Source organism: Oenanthe melanoleuca, chromosome 9 (assembly GCF_029582105.1).
Source record: "Oenanthe melanoleuca isolate GR-GAL-2019-014 chromosome 9, OMel1.0, whole genome shotgun sequence".
Lineage (NCBI taxonomy): Eukaryota > Metazoa > Chordata > Aves > Passeriformes > Muscicapidae > Oenanthe > Oenanthe melanoleuca.
In genome coordinates this window covers 4,149,639-4,169,838 of record NC_079343.1, presented here as the reverse complement: position 1 = coordinate 4,169,838, position 20,200 = coordinate 4,149,639, and the positions used below count along the sequence as shown (strand labels likewise).

Below are 20,200 nucleotides of genomic sequence, written 5' to 3'. Positions count from 1 at the left end.
TCTGTGGATATGGGAGCTGCCATGTTGCCGTACGGAGAGGCAAAGTGGAGCTCGGGGAGGCAGCGGACTGGCGGTGGGGCCGAGGCAGGGGCTAGAGGGCGGCGCGGAGTTTGAGGGCTCCGCTCTTTTCCTAGAGCGCCGATAGGCGTGTCCCGTGACACGCATACCTAATGAATAATGCGATAAGTGGGCGCCGCCATCATGTTGTACGGACCGGTCCGGCCCCGCCCCTCGTTCCCCGTGAGAGTAACTCTCTCCACCATGCCCGCCCCGCTCAGAGACGACTTTCACGGCTCGGCTGCCACGGACGGACTGGCTCCTCGGGAGGCGGACACCCAGCTACGCCCACGAGGCAAGCGAGAGGCGCCATGAGGGAGCTCCCCCTTCCCCCACCTGCCCTGATCCGTACGGCTGCACCTCGGCCAAAATGGCGGCGGCCATGTGGCGGCCGCCATGTTGTGCCGTACAGAAACCCCTTCCCCAGCGGCGAGGGGCGCTGGGGTGACCCGGCTCCGCCATCTTGCCGTACGGCGGCGCGGCGGGGCCGGGGCCGGGGCCGGGGCGGGGGCCGGGGCGGGCCCGGCCGGCCGAAGGCGGCGGCGGCGGCGGTCGGAGATGGTGATCTGCTGCGCCGCCGTCAACTGCTCCAACCGGCAGGGCAAGGCGCGTTGCGGCGCCGTCTCCTTCCATAGGTAAGGGCGGCCCGCCCGGCCCGCCGCGAGTGCCACGGACGGGCCACCCGCGCCCCTGTCCCGATCCCCTGCCCCGCTCCCCGCGCCGGGCCCCCACGGCAGCGCTGCCCTTTGTTTCCCTCGGGGGGAACAGGCTCGGGGCTCCCGGATCCTGCAGCCCCGGCCGGGCAGCGGGGCGCCCCTCGCCGCGGGGCCGGGCCCTCGCTGGCCTGTCCCTCACCTCCCCCGGCCCGTGCCCCGCGTCCTGCCCCGTCCCTGCTGGGGATGCTGCGGCCGCGGGTCCCCGCGGATAGCCCCTGTCTGGGAGTCCCATTGGAAACGGAGCCTGCCTCCCCTGCTCAGGGGCTTCCTTCCACTCCAGGTATTTCTACACCTAATTCAATGTTATTAAACACCCGGTGTAAGCAGCGCCCGGGTCACGGAGGCAGCGCTGGACGGCGTGTCGCCTGAGCTGGGTGTTTTGGCGGTGGTCACATCCCCCTTCCTTGTGGATAGGCTGTTCCTCGTGGGGTTGCTGAGCGGAATAATGGATCGATTGCTGATGGAAATGGAAACAACACCTTTTAGTCCTGCGCTTTTTTCTGGAGTGGAGCTGTTGACGCAGCGAATGGCAATCAAATATTTCAGGCCAAAGTGAAATAATTTTTAAATGAGTGTAATTTAATTCATAAATGAATGTAACTTAACAAGACACAACTTTCCCAAAATCTCCTAAACCTAGCCATCGCCTTGGACTTGGTCGTTTCCAACCTCAACAGTTCTACAATTCTATGGTTCTGTAATTCTTCAAGTACCAACCCTTCTGATTTCCAAAATACAGCTTATTTTGTCTGTTCCCTTTTTAGATTCCCTCTGAAGGATTCAAAGCGCTTGATTCAGTGGCTGAAAGCTGTTCAGAGAGACAACTGGACTCCCACCAAGTATTCCTTCCTTTGCAGCGAGCACTTCACCAAAGACAGTTTTTTCAAGCGGCTGGAAGACCGGCACCGGTCGCTGAAGCCCACCGCTGTCCCCACCATCTTCCAGCTGGTGGAGAAGAAGCACAACAAGCTGGATTATGTCAGGAGCCGAAGGAAAATAGCCAGGAAGGTGGCGGTGCGGGATGGGGAGGCCCTGCGGGAAGGAGGAGGTGAGGTAGCGCACAGGGCCCCGTCTTCTGGCCAGGACTTGATGGTGACGCAAGGGACGAAAGAGATGGAGGAGGCCGCTCTGCAAGAGGAAACGGGATCGGTGTCCAAGGAGGAAGAGGCCCTCCACAGCCAGCTGGATGGCCCTCGGAGAAGGACGTTAGGGGATCATTTGGGTGCGAAGGCTGGAGCGCAGAAAAAGCCGGAGAGGTCTCCTGTGCAGGACTGTGCCCGGGGCAGCTGTGCGGGGAGCTGGGGGGCGGACAGGAGCGGCGTGTCGGTGGACGACTTCACCCCTCCTGCCTCCGGTGCTTGCAAGTTCATCGGCTCCCTGCACTCGTACAGCTTCTCCTCCAAGCACGCCAGGGAGAGGCCGTCTCTCCCCAAGGAGCAGCTAGAAAGGAAAAGGCCAAAGAGAGACGTGGAGCCCAGCTGCAGCAGCCACCTCTTGGGACACGACAAGGCCGTGGCAGAAGCGTCGCCGACGTCCTCGCTCACGGCCACCCCCCAGAAGCCCTCGCAGGGCCTGTCGGCCTCCCCGGCAGACCTGACCCCTCGGCCCGCCGCCGAGGCCGTGCTGGGGCGCAAGGGGGACACGGACGCCAACCCCATGTCCATCAACGAGGTGATCATGTCGGCCTCGGGGGCCTGCAAGCTCATCGACTCGCTGCACTCGTACTGCTTCTCCTCCCGGCAGAGCAAGAGCCAGGTGTGCTGCCTGCGGGAGCAGGTGGAGAAGAAGAACGGGGAGCTGAAGCTGCTGAGGCAGAGGATCAGCCGCTCTGACAGCCAAGTCAGGAAGCTGAAGGAGAAGCTGGATGAGATGCAGCGCAACAGTTTCCCTTACTTGAACAGCCTGATATCCCAGGACTGTGGTCAGTATTCCTGAGGTGGAATTCCCTGTTCTCTGAGCCCGTTTGAGCTGGAGGTTGTAAAGTTGTGATGGGGAAAAGGTGTTGTCTTGGTTTGAAAGACAGATGTCTGCTAAGGAAGGCAAGAGCAATTATTATAATTTTGAAATTAAGGAGCTTTCAGGCAATAGGAATAACAGTTCTTTACTAGGAAAACTAAAATAAAAATACAGTAATACAAACGACAAAACACTGACAGAGTCAGAATCCAAGCTGACACCCGTCAGTCAGTCAGGGTGTTGGCAGCAGTCCCATTAAATGGTGGCTGCACCCTCTTGCAGTGGCAGATGTGGTTCAGCTGGAGCAGTGCTCCTGTAGAAGGTGCAGTTTTCCTCTGAAGGTCCAGTGATGATGTGGAAAGGTCCAGTTTTCCTCTGGAATCCAGTGGAAAAAAGGCTGCCTTGGTGTTCCAAATTTCAGTTTTTATCTAGGAAATGTTTGCGTGCCCTGGGTGGAGCATCTCCCAGTGGGATGATGTAATTTTATCAGTCATGCACTGGGACTCAATGGCCATTAACAGGAGATACCTCCTGGAGGAAGGGTGGGTGTGGATAAGATAAAAACACTGCCCCACCTGGTTTTAACAGATGGTGGTGGAATACACACTTTTGGTTACATCCTGCATTGCAACTCAAGACTGGTATGAGAAAGGAACATACTGGAAAGGTGAAGTAGAGCTTGTGTAAGACCAATGGATACAGATTAAAGAATTTGCTCAGTGGGCACACAAGTTAATTCTTATATCCTTAACTTTTCCAAGATATGGAATGGGAATCTAGGTTGTGGTGTTGCAGGCGACTTTCTTGATGAATTTATTTTCTCTTCTTTCTGTATTATTTTAATTTATTTATGACAGTGGCTCCTGTTAGGATTTTCCTTCTTCCTTTGGAGTGTGCCTGTGATTTTTTTTTTTTTTTTCTGGTGTATTAATGAGCTGTCCTAGCAGCAGGTATCTGGGATAGCTGTTCTTGTCCTCAGTGGCATAAGAAATAGTTTTGATATTGGATTTCATATGCTGCACTCAGTACTCAGGATGCTGGAAATATAAGCAAGGTGGGAGGTATCAAATATGACAATGTCATGGTGCACATTAAGGTCACGATTTGTGAGCAAATGTCTGTGTTTGCTTTGATCCTTTCCTTCCTTGGAAGGCAGAAGTTGTGTTAGGCCATTTAGTATAAGTATTTAGGGTCCATAGTTCTCATTCATATATACATATATATATAAATATTTCATATACATATATAAATATATATAACTTAAAAGGTGTCTGCCTTTGTTGGAATGCCTTCACTGAGATACTAATTGCTGAAAAAGTACTTTAAGGATTTTTTTTCTTTATTGTGGTAAGCACTGTGATTTTTCTCCTTTTTCCCAAGATTAGTGTTTTTATATATATGTATCTTTGAGAAATGAAAATTTTATGTTCTTGTAGAAGACATTCTTAATATATGAGTTAGTTACCTGGTCTATTTTATAAGAGAAAATGTAATTTTTCTTAACGAATTGACCAATTCATTATCCATTCTGCCATATTTTTTATTAGCAAAACTGGAGATCAGCATGTGAAGAGGAACCATTTTGGCAATTGTAGCTTGGCATGATGGGAAGTTTATATGGAACTCTTTGGCTGGGAACTTTTTTAAACGGTTTATTGGTGGCTGACTACCTTGTTTGGTTTTTTTTTAAGCTTCATCTTGGTGCTCTTCTGTTTTCAACTCTTTTTGTGTGCTCATGGTAATAGTTTATGGCAGTGAAAAGAGCTGATGAAGTGCAGCCAGCTGCTTGCCAGGCAGAGCCTGGTTCATGCCCAGACACTGAGTTTTCCTGTCATACAAAGCTGAGTTAAGAAATATTTTCATATTCATAAAAATAGAGTCAGGTAACACATTAGGTTAATAATAGTCTTTATTAGTAGCCATGTCTCAGTTGTCCCAGCTCATCTGATGTGTGGTTGAGGTGATGGTTTTAGCTGTGAACCAGAGCCTGCATATTTTTTTCTGCTAAAGGCACTTCCTTGAGTATAAGTACCTGACTGGACTGACTGTGCAGGTTGTTACCTGTCTGCATCCCTCATGTTCAGCTGTTTCCACAAAATCCTGAGCACGAAAAACGAACCCTAGGCCCACACCCACTCAGCAGAACTTCATTTCGGTGCTAGTTCTCACACACTTTCCTCTGATGAGACAAATGAATTTCTGCTGGCTGTATCCAAGCTGCAGCAGGCTGGGAAGAGCAGGTTTCTGCAGGAGTGCTGCCTGCTAGCCATGCTTGAGGCTGGGTGACTCAGGCTGGCCAAGTCCAGCTGTAAAGATGTGCTTGAGTGGTGTTTCCCAACCTGTCTTACCAGGGGGATTGACTGGTTTAGGAGAAGCCCCAGGGTGTCTCCAGCACAGAACAGCTGCTGTGGTGGCCTTTTTCCATCTAAACTTTGAATTTGGGTGTTTGTTTGGGAGGAGAATATTTCCTTCTGTCTCATGAGGTCCGTGGACCAAAAGCTGAGGAATGCTGCTGGTGGATGGGCAGGGTTAGGTGTAGCTTCTGGAGGATGACAGGATGCACTGGGAGAAATGAAGGAGAGCCAGCAAGCAACCAGGGATGTGTCCTGGGGAAGGCATGGCTGTTCTCACTGCCCTGTCCTTTGTCACTCTGACAATCTTGTTCTGCAGGAAGGTCTCACAGCTCTGCTGCATCAGCTCTGCTCGCTCACACAGGACATCCCAGCAGCTCCTTCCACAGCACCACCTCCTCTTGCCGTGCCCCAGTTTGGTCCTGTTGTAAAACTACATCTCCCAGCAGGCAGCAGGATCAGTGTCTTACCCAAAAAATGAGCTCACTTCCCTCATAGCCATCTTAGCACCCTGCGCAGAGCCCTTTCTGGGGGCAGGGGGGGCTCCACCTAGAGCAAATAGCAAAATATCTGCGAGTATGGCTGGGCATGGAGCAAACACAGGTAGGATTCCATGGGATTTGAGTTTCTGTGCTCATCAGAGAGGTAAAGCTCTTGGAATTGCTGCTTGGGGGTATGAGGAGCCTCTTCCACCCTGCATGGCTGTTTTCGTGAAGGTCATATTAAAGGCAGGAGAGTTTGCAGAATGAGTTCATGTGAAAAATGGTTAGAACTGTGCTAGGAATCTGTGGGAAATCTGGCTTGGGTTTGTCTTTGAATATCTGTGCAAAGCCAGTGTAGAAATGGGGTCATTTACAATGCTTTTGACATGCAAATGAAGCGTAGTTGGTGAACTTCAGGGCAAGCAGAAGGAGGATGGAGCACTTAATTCCACTTAATTCATGATTTTCTGCTGAGGTGGAGTCCTGAGGCCTGGTCTGTGCTGTTGCCCATCGTGATGGCAACAGATTTCTGTCATGTTGCAGAAAATGAATAGCAGAATCCCATTCCTCATGGCAGTGAGAAGTGGGGCTGTGCATGGTTGAAGGTGCTGTGCTTTCACCTGTCTGAGAAGGGCTGGACCAGCAATGGGCTGGTGTCCAGTTCAGCTTGAAAATGAAATGTGTCTAATGAGTCAGAGATGTGCTGTCAGGAAAATTGCCTCCACCAGGGCAGGTACTGCTAACCTGGCAATTGTATGTTAACTTGGAGCTAGAGGTTGGAAGAAAACTGCTTTTTTCTGAGACAGTAGGTGCTGCTTGTGATTTTTTTCATGCCCTGTCTGGGATGGAAACAGCCAGGGTAGAAAACTGGTCCATGGGATGGGCATTGCAAAGAATGAGGAAGCTATAAAGTAAAATGGGAGATAAGGAACAGGAATATGTGTGCATAGGCTAAGAGTGGGGCTGAATCCATGGCAGAAGGTATCTTGAAAGAGGCTGGGTAACATTTCACCGTGGCCTGAACACTTGGGTGGGAGGTGAATTGTTTTGTGCTCAGCTTGGGAGGAAGCAGTGTGCAGGTACACCAGTCTGGGACTTGGTTGAGGAAGGTAGCTCTTTGACCTCCCCCTTGGAGAGAAAGGCAGTTGGAAAGGAGGAAACAAGACTTTTTGCACTGCTGTTGATTTTTTTTTATTTTCAGTGGGATGGTCTTGTTCTTTCCAGGTTTTTTTTTTGCCTAATAGTCTATAGAGTTTGTGCATTAAGCATTTAATTTTGCAGCGAGTCGGCAATGAGTCACAACAAAAACCCAGCTTGCAGCTAGGGAGCAATGAAACAGCAAACTAAGGAAAACTCGAGAGAAGGTCAGGCTGAGCTCAGGTAGGGTGTTTGGTTTCTCATAATAGAGTATAATTTAAAAAATATTTTCTCTGTGTTTTGTAAAGCAGAACTCTGGCAGTGACTACAGGCACTGGAGCATTACTACCTTGGCACTTGGCTGTGAAATTAATTACTGAGTCTATAGTATGAACATTTGTGAATATAACCAGCTTTTGGAGCAGAGATGGGATGATCTGTTCAGCAGCTGCTTGGCTGTCACCTGGTGGGATGCATCTTTCTTGGGAAGAAAGAGTTCTAGCACAGGAGCTGGTAGGGTTTGTTGATAGAGCCTTAAACTAGTTGGGAAGGGGACAAAGTCAGGGTCACCAGTGATGAGCAATGGGCTGGAGAGCCTAAACTTGAGGAAAGGAGCGTAATGGGATCCCTCAAACTGCTTCACCAGGTGCTGGCTACAATGTACCACACCAGAAATGTCTGTGCATTAATACACCAGCATGGAGCACCAATGAGGAGCTCAAAGCTTTGGCCCAGCCCCAGAGATCTGTCATCACTGGCATAAGTGAAACCTGGTGGGAGTCTTCCCTGTGGCTGGAGTGCCCTGATGGAAAGTTCCAGGCTCTTCTGGAGGGCTAGAGGGGGCAGAGGGGTGGCCCTGTATGGAAGAGAAGGGTTGGAGTGCCTGGAGCTCCCAGCTGGCAATGGCACAGTTGAGAGCCTTTGGATAAGAATCAAGGGGCAAACAAATAATGTAGATTTCACTGTGGGAATCTACTCTGGACCTCCCAGACAGGACGATGACACTGACAAATTATTCCTTGAGGAACTAAGGGAAGATTACAAGTCAGCTGCCCCAGGGGATTTCAACCTGCCAGAAATTAACTGGGAGCATCACACAGCTGGTACAACCCGGGCCAGAAGGTTCCTAAAACACCTGCATGACAACTTTAGGGAACAGGTCCTCAGGGAGCTGACTTGGAAGGATGATCTTGATCTCCTGCTTGTCCTCAGAGAGGATCTCCTGAGCAGAGTGAACAGTGGGGCCACCTTGGCTACAGAGCCATCAAGTTTAAAATTGCTTGTGACAGGAGGAAAAGTGCCAGAAAAACCTCAGCTCTGGCCATGAGGAGAGCAGACCTCAGGCTGCTCAGGGAATTAGTGAGTAAGGGCCCCTGGGAAATGTTTTTGCAGGTCCTGGGGTCCATCAGTGCTGGTTACTTTTAAACATCATCTCCTAAGGGCACAGGAATAGCAATTCCTAAATGTCAGAAGTCAAGCAGGTGAGGCAGAAAACTGGCTTGGCTGACCAGGGATTTCTCTTGGAAATAAGATGGAAAAGGAAGGTGTGTGCCCAGTGGAAGCAAGGTCAGGTGACATGGGAAGAACATAGAGATGCTGCTCCCCACTGTTGGCAGAAAATCCATACAGGCAAAGTTCAATTGGAGTTGAAGGTGCCAGAACTGCAGAGAACAATAAAATTTGGGGTTTTTTCAAATATATAAATGGCAAAAAGCAGTTTAGAAATTACATTGCCCCATTCCAGGATAAAGATGGTCACCTCACAAACAGGGACAGGGACAAGGCAAAGATGTTTAATGCTTTCTTTGCCTCTGTCAAATGGATGATGGATCTCAGTGCTGTGAACTGGAGGATCATGACTGTGAGAATGATCAGCTTCCTAGAAGTTGCCCTAGAAGTTGTTCAGGATCTGCTGGTCCAGCTGGATCCCTGATGGGGTTCATCCAAGAATCCTCAAGGAGCTGCTGATGTCATTACAATGGCTCTCTGGATGGTTGATTTTTGAGCAGTCTTGGGAATCCACAGAGGTTGGCTGGAAGCTGGTGAGTGTTGCTCTGATTTTTCAGGAGAGCTCCAGAGACAGCAGACCTGTCACTCCCAATTCAGTGCCTGGTAAAATAATGGAAAAGATTATTCTGGGAAGTATTGAAAAACACCTAGAGGACAGTGCAGGCATCAGTCACAGCCAGCACAGCTTCCTGAGGGGAAAGTCCTGCTTGTCAAACCTGATTTCCTTCTGTGTCAGGGTAACCTGCCTGGTTGATCCAGGAAAGCTGGGAGGTGGAATCTTTATGGACTGCAGCAAAGCTTTTGGTACTGTCTCTTACAGGATCCTTCTGGACAAAATGTCCAGCCCACAGCTGGGAAACTCTCTTATGGGTGAGGAGCTGGCTCATGGGTCAGGCACAACAGGTGACAGTGACTGGGGTGACACCCGCCTGGCACTGGTCTCTGGTGGGGTTCCACAGGTCTCATCCTTGGCCTGTTCTTTTCAACATCCTCTTTAACAACTTGGACACAGGACTTGAAGGAATATTTAGTCAGTTCACAGCCATGATCAAGCTGGGAGGAGCTGTCACCTCCCTCAAGGGCAGAGAGACCTTGACAAATAAGAGATAGACAGACAGCAGCTGTGTGGGGTTTAAAAAGGGCAACTGCTGGATTCTGCACCTAGGACAGGGCAGCCCTGGCTGTGTGTGTGGACTGGCTTAGGGCTGGAGACCAGCTGTGGGAAGGGACCTGGGGGTCCTGGTCCATGGCAATGAGTCACCAGTGTCCTGGCAGCCAGGAGGGACATCCCTGCTCCTGGGGGGCATCAGGGAGGGGATTGTCCCACTCTGCTTTGTGCTGGGGTGACCTCACCTTGAGCCCTGGTAGCAGCTTGGGGCACCACAGTATAAAAAAAAAACATTAAGGTATTGGAGAGTGTCCAGAAGAGATCATGAAGATGGGGATGAGTCCCTGAGCTTGGTTTGTTCAAGCTGGAGAGGAGGAGACTGAGGTCAGAAATCACTGTGCTCTTAACATCTTCTCACAGGGAAGTGGAGGGGCAGATATTGATCTCTTCCCTCTCTTGGCCAGGGACAGGACTCAAGGAAATGGCATGAAGCTGAGCTGGGGAGGTTTAGGTCAGGTAGCAGGAAAAGGTTTTTCACTCAGAGGGTGGTTGGGCATTGGAACAGCTCCCTAAGGAAGAGGTTACAGCTCCAAGCCTGCCTGAGTTCAAGAAGTGTTCAGTCAATGCTCTCTCCAGCACATGGGGACATTCTTGGGGTGTCTGGTGGACCCAATCCTGACAGGTCCCTTCCAGGGATATTCTGTGATGGAGCTGGAGCACATCTGTGCCAGGAATGTTTTACTGGTTTGCCGGGGAGAGCATCAGCAAAGTGCCTGAAGGGCTGCAGCCCTCAGGGCAGAGCAGCAGAGTATAAAGCCACCTTCTGTACTTAAATATGGACAGAATATGCTGAGGGAGGCTGCTCCTTAATTACCAGAACCTTGATGATGATTTCAACCCAGTGAGCAACTGTGCTGTAGGAAGAACTGCCCAGTGCACTGCAGACCCCACACTTTGAAGACTCAGAGATTCTGTTTTGGGGTTTTTTGGTAGGTTTTGTTGTTGTTGTTTGTGTGTGGTTTTTTTTTCCTCAAGTTTTCTGCAGGAAGTGTTCTCCAGCTCAGAGAAATAGGTTAGCTGCCTTGTTAGCAACCAGCTGGCCACTTTACTGATAAAGCTGTGTAGGAATTCGTGCCAGTGTAGCTTTCTGTGCCAGGAATCCCACTTGAGAGCCACGCCAGCTGTGTAGACATGGCCTGGGGGGGCTGTCCAGCTGCTCTGTCTGCTTTGTCTCAAGGCAGGGAGAACTCAGGATCTCCTGTTGCAAAGCCTGGGCAGCCAGTTCCAGGCTGGCTGTGTTACAGTGCAGGGTGGGATTTGACTTGTAAACTCTCCAGGAATGGAGAAGATGTAGCAGTGTATCTGTGAGTTTGAAGGGATGGAGTGGGGTCAGGTGGTGAAATGGAACTGACCTGTGTGCTCAGTGGCCTGAGTGGCTTCCAGAAGGAAAGAGATCAAGGTGATCAGGTTGCTTATGGTGTGTGGTTTTGTCTCCCAAACTGTTACAACTCCTGAGTGCCATGGCTGATTTCAGTGAGATTTTGTAGAACCACAGGATGGTTTGGGTTGAAGGGACCTTAAAGCTCATCTTATTCCAGCCCCCTGCCATGGTTGTAGAGGAATGGGGTCTTGGGGATGCTGGATCCCTAATGGCTTCCAGAAAGTGTAGGAGAAGGTCCAGGAATGGCCTTGTTAAGAAAGAGGATGCAGAGAGAGCTTCCCTGCTAGTAGGTAAAAGAGGAACTGTGCATATGAATGCAAGAGAATCAGTATTAAAACCCTCTTTGGGTGTGAAGCTTTAGGCATGCAGAAGGGTGACCATCACAGAATTTGTGCTGCAAATTCTCAGATGTCATTTGTATTCTTGATATCATCATACACTTACCTTTTAAGCCACATTACTGGATTTTTTATAAAAATGATGTGCCAGGAGTTTAGGCCTTTAAAAAGGGATCTACAGGCTCCTTCATCAGTGTCAGAGGAGTTTCTCATGACAGTATCTATAATCCTGAAATTTGAAACAAAGCAGCTCAGCAAAGAACTTCTTGTTGCTACAATAGTCTTGCATTTACCTGCCCCAACTGTGACATAAAAAAGCAAATTGCTTTTCAAATGGCTGTTTTTTTTTTTGGGATGGATTCAATCAGACTCTCTCTTGCTTTTCCACTCTCCTAGCCCAGCCTTCCAGCCAGGAAGGAAAAAAGTCTTAGTCCAGCAGTCAGAGAGCAGCACTGAAGGTAAGAGGAGCACTGATGGGATGAGATCAGGGTGTCTGTACTTACCTGCACTTCACTGAGACTCTGATCCTTATTCACTTCTGCTGTTCTCAACTTTTCCAAGCCATGTGAGAGCTAAAGAACTCTTCAGCTTTGCTGCCATTTAGGTAGTTTAGAATAGTAATAATGATCACTTGGCCATGTTGTTTACCCAGGTTCCAGAGACTTCAGGATGTACAGTTACATCTTCACTTTTCAGCTGCTGGAATTCCAGCTCTTTGGAAGTGAGACCAGCTCACTGGGTCAGGCACCTCCAGCCAGGCTGGACACTGAACAGGAAGGCAGTGGGATCAAGCTGGGGCTGCTGGGAATGATCTCTTTGCTTCTCTTGGTTTATAATCAAATCTAAAGAGTGGGAATGGCTAAAGCCAGTCCTTTCATCTGTTGTTTTGATGCTTTTCCTGAGAAGAAAAGGAGTGCTCTATGAAAGCACTGTGGTGACAGAAACTGTCCTGCTCCTGGGATGCTGACCCAGGAGAGGGCAGCAGCAGCCCAGGCTGCAGGCTCCTGCAGCTTTTCCTAAGCTTTGCTTTTCGCTTCCATCATGGGAGATGAGCCTGCAAAAAGCTTGGAAAGAAATGCAGGAGAGAGTGAATCAGGTGAAGGGAGGAGTAGCATGCTCCTTCCCCACAGAACTGTGTGCTCTCCTCATGTAGTTGGAAAGGTGAGTACAAGGAATTGCACTCCAGTACACTGACACTGATTGTGGGAACCCCTTCCATGTCCTGGGCAAGCTGCTGGGGACTGCACAGTCTGCCAGGATGTTCTACAGAATGTGGCCCTGGTGCTGTAAACCTTTATCACCAATTTACTAGTGAGCTCTCATGTTTCCTCATGTTGCTTCCCTTGCAAAATACTTCAGGATAAAGTAAAGCAAGTAGCAGCACTTTGCTGGCTTTTAAACCCTGCTGTCTGTGGGAGGATGAGTACCACAAGTGGTCTCTTTTACCCAGGAAAACTGCTCTTCCTTCTCCTTTGGCATTTCAGGTGTGGACAGTCCTTCCTCCTTGCTCAGTCTTTTAGCCTGACATTTCATAAAGAGCACAACAAAACTCAGGCTGGTCAAGCAAATTTTGGCCACAGCCTTACTCTTTTGAAGTTGTGATTTCTCCCTGCAGTTGAGTCTGTGCCTTTTAGACCAGACAGACAGGCAGCTTGTTCTTGTATTCCTGATCTCACTAGGTGTGAAAACACCCCCTGGAACGCCCACCTTGCCAGTATGAGATATTTATCCCATGAGGGGGAGGAAGACATGCTTTAAGCTTAATTCAGTCATCTTTGTCTGCATAACAGACTACTGAGAGTAGCAGGCACCCCATTTGTGTGGGAATCCATCTTTCCCAACATCCCCATAGGTGATGTTTTGCTTTCACTACTTACACCTTAGTAATGGATCTGCTCTGCTCTTCACATGGCTCTAAATTGTCTGTCTCTATTTTCCTCATGTGGTTTTTTTTCCTCTGAAAGTAAAATGCAAAACTTTTTATCAAAACTCTCCTACAGCACCAAGCCTGAGTTCAGGAAGCATTTGGACAATGCTATCAGGCACATGGTGTGACTCTTTGGGATGGTCCTGCACAGGGCCAGGTGTTGGGCTTGATGATCCTTGTGTGTTCCTTCCAGCTCAGCTTATTCTGTGGTTCTGCAAAATGATTTGTTAAAGAAGTTATAACTTTGTGAAACAGATATTGGTTGCTTTTTCATAACTGCAGTGACAAAGGGAAGTATCTTTCTCCTCCATTTGCTCTTTACCTTACAGGCACCCAAGTGTTTTTAAAATGTTTGCCTTAGTCCAGAGCCTTAGTAGAACAGTTTCTGAATTATCCTTGCTTATGTCTTTGTACAACTTCAGGCCATTGTTAACCTCTTAAAAAATATTACAGCTAAACTTTGATCTTGAATATGTACACAGCCTGATTTTATTTTAAAATGAGGGCTCATTTTCTTGGCCTCTGAAACAAACAGGAACAGTATGTACTCAGTGCTTGAGAAGGATTAGCTCAGAGCATTAGAGGTTTCATTATCATTTAATGATTATTCTTTATGCTGAGGTTTCAGTCATCTTCTTCCCTGCATGTAGGTGGGAGGGGGCTTTTCTTTCAGATCAAGCTACAGAGAGGAGTCAGAAATGGACCACCTGCAGGAGTATGTATGTATGGCTAAGAGCTTGTTTGGAAACAGACCCACTTTCCATGAGTGTTCATTGTTCCCCATCTCCCACCTTGGAGCTGGCACTGCTCTGAAGAAAAGCATTGCTGTGGTGTTGAGCCATTTCTGAGGTGTTTTGTATTCACCTCCAGCCAGCTGGAGGCAGCTCACAGCAACCTGCAGAGCACAGCTCACTGAGTTTTCTTCTTTCTTTTGCTCCACAGAGACTCCCCAGCTGAACCCTGTGATGGAACCCCTGTCCTGGATGCTGGGCACCTGGCTCTCAGACCCACCAGGAGATGTTACCTTCCCTACAATGAAGCCCTTCCAGTACCTGGAGGAAGTGCACATCTCTCACGTGGGGCAGCCCATGCTCAACTTCTCGTGAGTCCAGGGGTCTCTGTGCTGGCAGCAGCTGCTGGGCTGGAGCAGGCATGGCTCCAGGGTGATTTGTTAGTTGGGTTTCTTTTCCAATGGCAAAGTACACAAATTTTTACCTACCAAATGAGATGGTGTTGTGGTATGTGACTGCATGGTCTGACTTTCATTTTCCTTTAAAACTTGTGATTAATTGGCATTCTTTGTGAAATTCCCTCTTAGAATAAATGAAGGAGCTGTGGCATGGCTGCCAGGTTTGTCCATTTTAAGCTGTGGTACTCAGTCTTCACCACTGTGAAAATCTGAGAATAATTAGTGCTTATCAAACCATTTGGGATAGGAGGCAGGTAGCTTAACTACTTGCTTTGGCTGCAAGTGGTTGTTCTGAGAGAATCAAAAGAAGTCCAGAGAGAGGGAAGTGACAAGTTGGTTACTGCTCAGTACTGCTCCAGTGTTCCTTTGGGAGGGGTGAGTTGGAAAGTGTGTGACTTTGAAAACCAAGAAAAGAAGAATTACAAGATGGAGGTGCTGTGTGAGAAATACCCTGTGTTCCTGGAGTGTGATGGAGCTGTCAGCTCAGCCTGTGACTGTTTTATTCTGATCTCCAAAAGAAACAAAGCTCTGACAGCCTTGCTATGACTGCACCTCCCTCTCCAGCTTGTGAACAGTTGCTTATTTGAGTTACTTTTTTTTTTTTTCCCCTCTTTTCTTTGTGCCAAGGAGTTACACAGCTGTGAACTGCTGAGCTGTAGGAAGCACCAGGAAAATAGGTAGCAGTCCTGGAGGACAGATACCCTGTGCTTTGCTGGCTCCTGGAGCAGTGGATCTTAAAAAAGAGTTCCTGTATCCCTTAAATGCTCCAGGCATTGAAATCTGCCTGATTGGTATAATCACTCATGTTATGGGTGACCAAACCTACAGTTCTTAAGGCCTCCTGAAGAATAAATAAGAGTCTGATCTGAACTTCTTATCTTTTTTGAAGGGGGTGATAGGAGAAATATGTCTGCTCTGTTGCTTCCTATAGCAAGAAATATACAGAAAAAACAACTTTGCCAGGTGTAAAAGCTAAATAAAGATGATACAGTAATTCTAGATATTTATTTGAGAAAAAGAAGCTTTTGAGACGTGTGGCTTCAGCATCTGTGAAACATCTGAATTCCTGAGGGGTTTCTGATCTAGTTATTAGAAAGACCTAGGGAAAATCTAAAGCTTCCACTTAAAGATTTAACTCTAGCTCTAAGAAATAGCTATGCCTCTGTAAAGTAACTGTAGTTTCCTAGGTTTACATCTCTCAGCTGTGAAGTGTTGTCAGTCTTTTCAAATAGTGCTGCAGGCTCTAACGTGGTTAAATAAGAGGAAACCAGGCCAAAAAAGTATTTTTGAGTGCAAAAGACATGAGCTTTTGTGGTGTGATCTCCCCTCAGGTTCAACGCCTTCCACCCGGACACCAGGAAGCCCATGCACCGGGAATGCGGCTTCATCCGCCTCAAACCCGACACTAACAAGGTGGCCTTCATCAGTGCCCAGAACACAGGTACACACTCATCCCCACACTGGGGAAAGAGGAGCTCCCAACCCTGCTGGGCCATTGCATCACTTTTTCAGGAAGTTCTTGCACCTCTCAGAGTTTGATTTAATTGATTTTTCCTGTCAGGATCGCTGCTCTTTGGTGCGGGACATGCAGTGGTTCCTAAACTAGGAAAACCTCCCAGTGTGTGGATCTAACACCTCAGCTTGGTACTTCTTACCTTACACATCTCAGTTATTATAAGGGAAAGTGTTAAACCCCAGTTGATGCTTAAATTTGCATCTAAATTGACAGGTGCTGGAGGGAAGAGTGTCAGTTGTGTTGTGATACTCATCCCACATGGTGTGAATAAGCCTGGCTGGATTTTTGTGAGCAGCATTCCATGTCTGAGGTTGTGTGGATCTGCAGTTCTCAATAGTGCTAGGGCAAATAAAACCATTCTTCACAGGGAGTGCTGGTCTCTTAAGCAGCCTAATAGAGCATGGAATGGTTTGGGTTGGAAGGAGCCTTAAAGCCCATATCATTGCACCTCCTGCCATGGTCAGGGACACCTTCCACTAGACCAGGTTATTCCAAGCCCTGTACAACTTCACTTTGAATACTTCCAGAGATGGAGCAGCCACGGCTTCTCTGGGTAACTGTGCCAGGGTCTCACCACTGTCACAGGGGAGAATTTCTTCCTAATATCTAACCTAAATATCTACTCTTAGAGATTACATTTTTTTTCCTTGTCCTGTCCTTATCTGAATGTGTAAAAAGTCCCTCTTCCTCTTTTTTAAGTACTGAGAGGCCAAAATCATAATTGTGACATGCTTAAATAACCTTTGTAGCCTAATATGGATGCCCTTGCTTTTCTCTAGGTCTGGTGGAGGTGGAGGAAGGGGAGGTGAATGGACAAGAGCTGTCTATAGCTTCTCACTCCATAGCCAGGATCTCCTTTGCCAAGAAGCCCCATGTAGAGCAGGTGAGTGCACACAGAGTGAGCCATTCCCATGGCATTGCTTGCCTCAGAAGGAGTCTAGTTGAGAGGATATGTTATTTAGCATACTTTAATTACAGAATGCCATCAGGAGTTCTTGGAAATACTGCATTGGCATCCTGGCTTATTCTTTCTGTAAGAGCCTTCAGAAGAGATTTTGTACATTATGAGACCCAGAGGGATTATTATGATAAAAATTGTCAGGCTGGATCAGACCAGCTAACCCAGAATCCTGTCTCCAAAGTGGCCACTAGCAGATCCTTAGGGAAAAAAATAGGAAAGTCTGGCTAAATACCATTTTATGGCAGTGGGATTAGTTATTAATGCTGGTTTTTCTGGATTGATTGCAGTATGAATGAGGATGCACATTTAAGGTGTGGTCAGTACTGGGCCTCCTGAGGCTATTTCAGGAACACCTGCAGATCTTGCTCTCTTGCTTTTCAGAGCATTCAAACCTTGCTCTGGGCTCTTTTCCCATCTGTGGCTGCAGGGTAGGGCTGGCACTTGCTGTCAGCTCCACCTTTGGTTGGCTGCTTTTGGGGGTTTGACATTTTTTGGGTGTGTAGTGGGGGTGTATTGATACAGCTGGTAGGGGTACAGCCAGGTGTGAGTACAGTGGCACTGCTGGGGTCAGTGTGGCATCCTGAGGTCACCTCTGGAAGTGTCACTGTCACATCTGAAGCTGTCATGGCTGAGCAGCAGCTGAGAGACAGCGAGGCTGAACAAGCTCTCACAGCCTGGCTTTTGTGTGCTGTAAAACTGACCCTTAGACAGCAGAGAGCACAAGTTTGTGCAGATTAAGGCAAAAATTTTATTTGCCTACACAGATTGTGTCCAAACTTTGGGAAGTCCCAACTCCCCTGCCTTTGGATGCATGTTTTCAGTTGTTGTTTCCCCTTTCCCAGAAACAGCTGCATTGTCTCATTCCTGTAGCAGAAGTAAAGCCATTAGATACTGTGGGTGTCAGCAGGGAACAGAGCTCTTAATTGCAAACATTTAAATAAAAAGAACTGTCTTCTTTGAGTCTGTGCCTGAACTTTGGGCTGATAGAGTGGCAGGAGGAGAGGGGGAAGCACAGAAAGGCAGCAGATGTCTTCCTAGCTGAGGGCTTTGGCTGGAAAAGGGAAGCTCAGGCCCAGGGGCTGATCTTAGTGAGTATCTGGGAGGCCCTTGCTGGTGAAGGAGGGTGTGGAATGAGAGGCATTGTCAGGAAACCAGGTCTTAGAGCCTTTTCTCCTTCAAGAACAACTTAAATTGCTTGTGGAAACAAAGAGGCCACAGGTTTGTGAGAAGGACGTGTGCTGCTGCTGTAGTTGCTCATTTTGAGAAAACTTCACAATATTATTGCATTCCTGGTGGAAAGTGATTCAGGATGGCTGTCACTGAGGCAGCAATGCCCATTTCCTGCACCAGGCTTTGCCATGAGCAGTTTAGGTTGCTTGAAGAATCATTTTTAAAGGTGTTATCAATGCAGATTCAATGCAAATTTGTGAAAGCACAGCTTAACAAAATTTGTTGGCAAGGCTCCCTCTGTCACTCATGGATGAGGAGGAGCAAAGACTTCTATTCTTTATTGGATGCAGGGGGAATATAGTAACTGAAGATGAGGAAAAGGCAGAGGTAGTTAACACCTTCTTTGCCTCAGTTTTCTACAGGAAGACAGGTCATCCTCAGGATAGCTGGCCTCCAGAGTGGATAGGTAAGGACAGGGAACAGAACAGTCCCCCTGCAATCCAGGAGGAAGCAGTTAGAGCCCTGCTCACAGGTATATGGGACCAGATGGGATCCATCCTAGGGGGAATGAGGGAGCTGGGGGAGTTTAGCCTGGAGAAAAGGAGACTCAGGGGAGACCTCATCACACTCTGCAACTCCCTGAAAGGAGGTTGTAGCCAGGTGAGGGTTGTTCTCTTCTCCCACACAGTGACAGGACAAGAGGATACAGTCTTAAGCTGCACCAGAGGAAGTTTAGGCTGGACATGATGAAAAAACTTGACAGAAAGCATGATTAGGCACTGGAATGGGCTGCCCAGGGAGGAGGTGGAGGAGTTTAAGAAAAGCCTGGGTGTGGCACTCAGTGCCATGGTTTAGTTAATTAGATGGTATTAGGTCAGAGGCTGGGCTTGATGGTCTCAAAGGTCTTTTCCACCTTAGTTAATTCTGTGATTCTGTGAACCTGCCTTGTTCCATGGATAATGAGCTTGGAGCTGGTATTGTGGAGAGGGCTGCTTTCTTTAGGAGAGAAAACTCCTTGTTAATTTGCCTGCTGTAGTGAGGATATCCCTCCTTGGTGGTGATTGACAGCAGGCACGTGGATGGCAGAAGGAAGAAAGCACAGGTAAGGGATTCAGCTTGTGGACACTCATTGCTTGATTTCTTTCTTTTTTTCCTACCCCTGGTTTAGATCACCAGAAAATTCAGGCTCAATTCCGACGGGAAACTCGAACAAACTGTCTCGATGGCAACCACTACGCAGCCCATGACTCAGCACTTCCACATTACCTACAAGAAGGTGACACCCTGACCCTGGGTGTGCCAGGTCTCCTCACCAAGGGCAAGGAGCAGGACATGATGCACCCAGAGCAGCAGCAGCAGCTCAGGAGCATGGCATGGCAGACCCTGGGCCCCAGAGTTGCCTGTCCTGTTGAGAATGTTACTCAGATGTTTCTGTAATGGTATATAAAAAAAAAATAAATAAAAAGCTTTTATTTTTATGGCTGTGTCTTTGGTGTGACTGCAGGGTGGTGTGGTCTGCTTGGCAGTGCTCACAGAGGGGTTTTGTGCTGCCTGTTCATTAGTAGATGTTGGGTTGGAGATCCAACCTCCTGGACAACCTGGATAACTTTGGGGAAGCTGCAGGTTCTGGAATGGATTTGCACTGCAGGGAAACACCCTCAGAACTCCAGAGCCTGTCCAATGAAACTTGGCTTAAATATCAAGAGGGAGAACCTACATCTTGCTCTGGGACATAGGAAACTGTCACAGGCCCTGGTGCCAACTGTCCTGCAGTTTGAAGGGAATTGCTGCAGTGTGGGAGGTCAGGGCAGACTTCAGTGCAGAATGTCACAAGAGTTTGGGGGACAACTGTGAGCCAACAAGCAAGAGAAACTGCTAACAGTGGGGCTCAATCTCAGCAATTTCCAACTCTGGGATCAGGATGGAGCCTTTGATCTTGGTAAGATCTGTCATCAAGTCCTTTCAGCAATGAGGGAGGCAAAGGACTTTCATCACTGCTGACCTACAGCAGAGACTCTTCAGCAGGGACTTGGACTAGATGGCCCCTGGAGGTTCTTGCCAGCCCCAGTCAACTCTGGGAGTGTAACAGAGGCACAGCCCTACCCCAGCAGGGACAGCCTGGAAGGGAGCTGGGCGAGCACTGAGCTGTGCAGCCACTGCCAGGTGGGCTTTGAGCCACAGGATGTGGGGATGCAGCCCAGAAAGAGAAGAGGAAAAGGAGAGCCTGGATCTCTCAGCTGATTCCTAAGGGAGCAGTGTCTGTTCTTCCTGAGGGCCACAGTGAGGACAGAGATGGGATGGAGATGGGCAGACCCTCCTCTCTTTGCCCCACAGCAGCTCTG

The 20,200-nt window shown here is 48.5% G+C and overlaps 1 protein-coding gene across 4 annotated transcripts; it reads left to right on the top strand.

Annotated features, from left to right (window-relative positions):
• Positions 1 to 5: 5 nt before the first annotated feature.
• THAP4 (THAP domain containing 4) lies at positions 6 to 19,336 on the top strand. 4 transcript variants are annotated; one of them, XM_056498323.1, is made up of 6 exons: positions 6 to 352; positions 1,538 to 2,694; positions 13,965 to 14,124; positions 15,543 to 15,652; positions 16,507 to 16,610; positions 19,027 to 19,336. In XM_056498323.1, exons 1-6 carry the CDS (start codon positions 171 to 173, stop codon positions 19,144 to 19,146), a joined length of 1,833 nt encoding a protein of 610 aa, XP_056354298.1. In that variant the 5' UTR covers positions 6 to 170; the 3' UTR covers positions 19,147 to 19,336. The 4 variants fall into 4 exon arrangements, with proteins under 4 accessions (XP_056354298.1, XP_056354297.1, XP_056354299.1 ...); XM_056498322.1 differs by lacking the exon at positions 6 to 352 and adding an exon at positions 520 to 692; XM_056498324.1 differs by lacking the exon at positions 6 to 352 and adding an exon at positions 716 to 1,053.
• Positions 19,337 to 20,200: the final 864 nt, after the last annotated feature.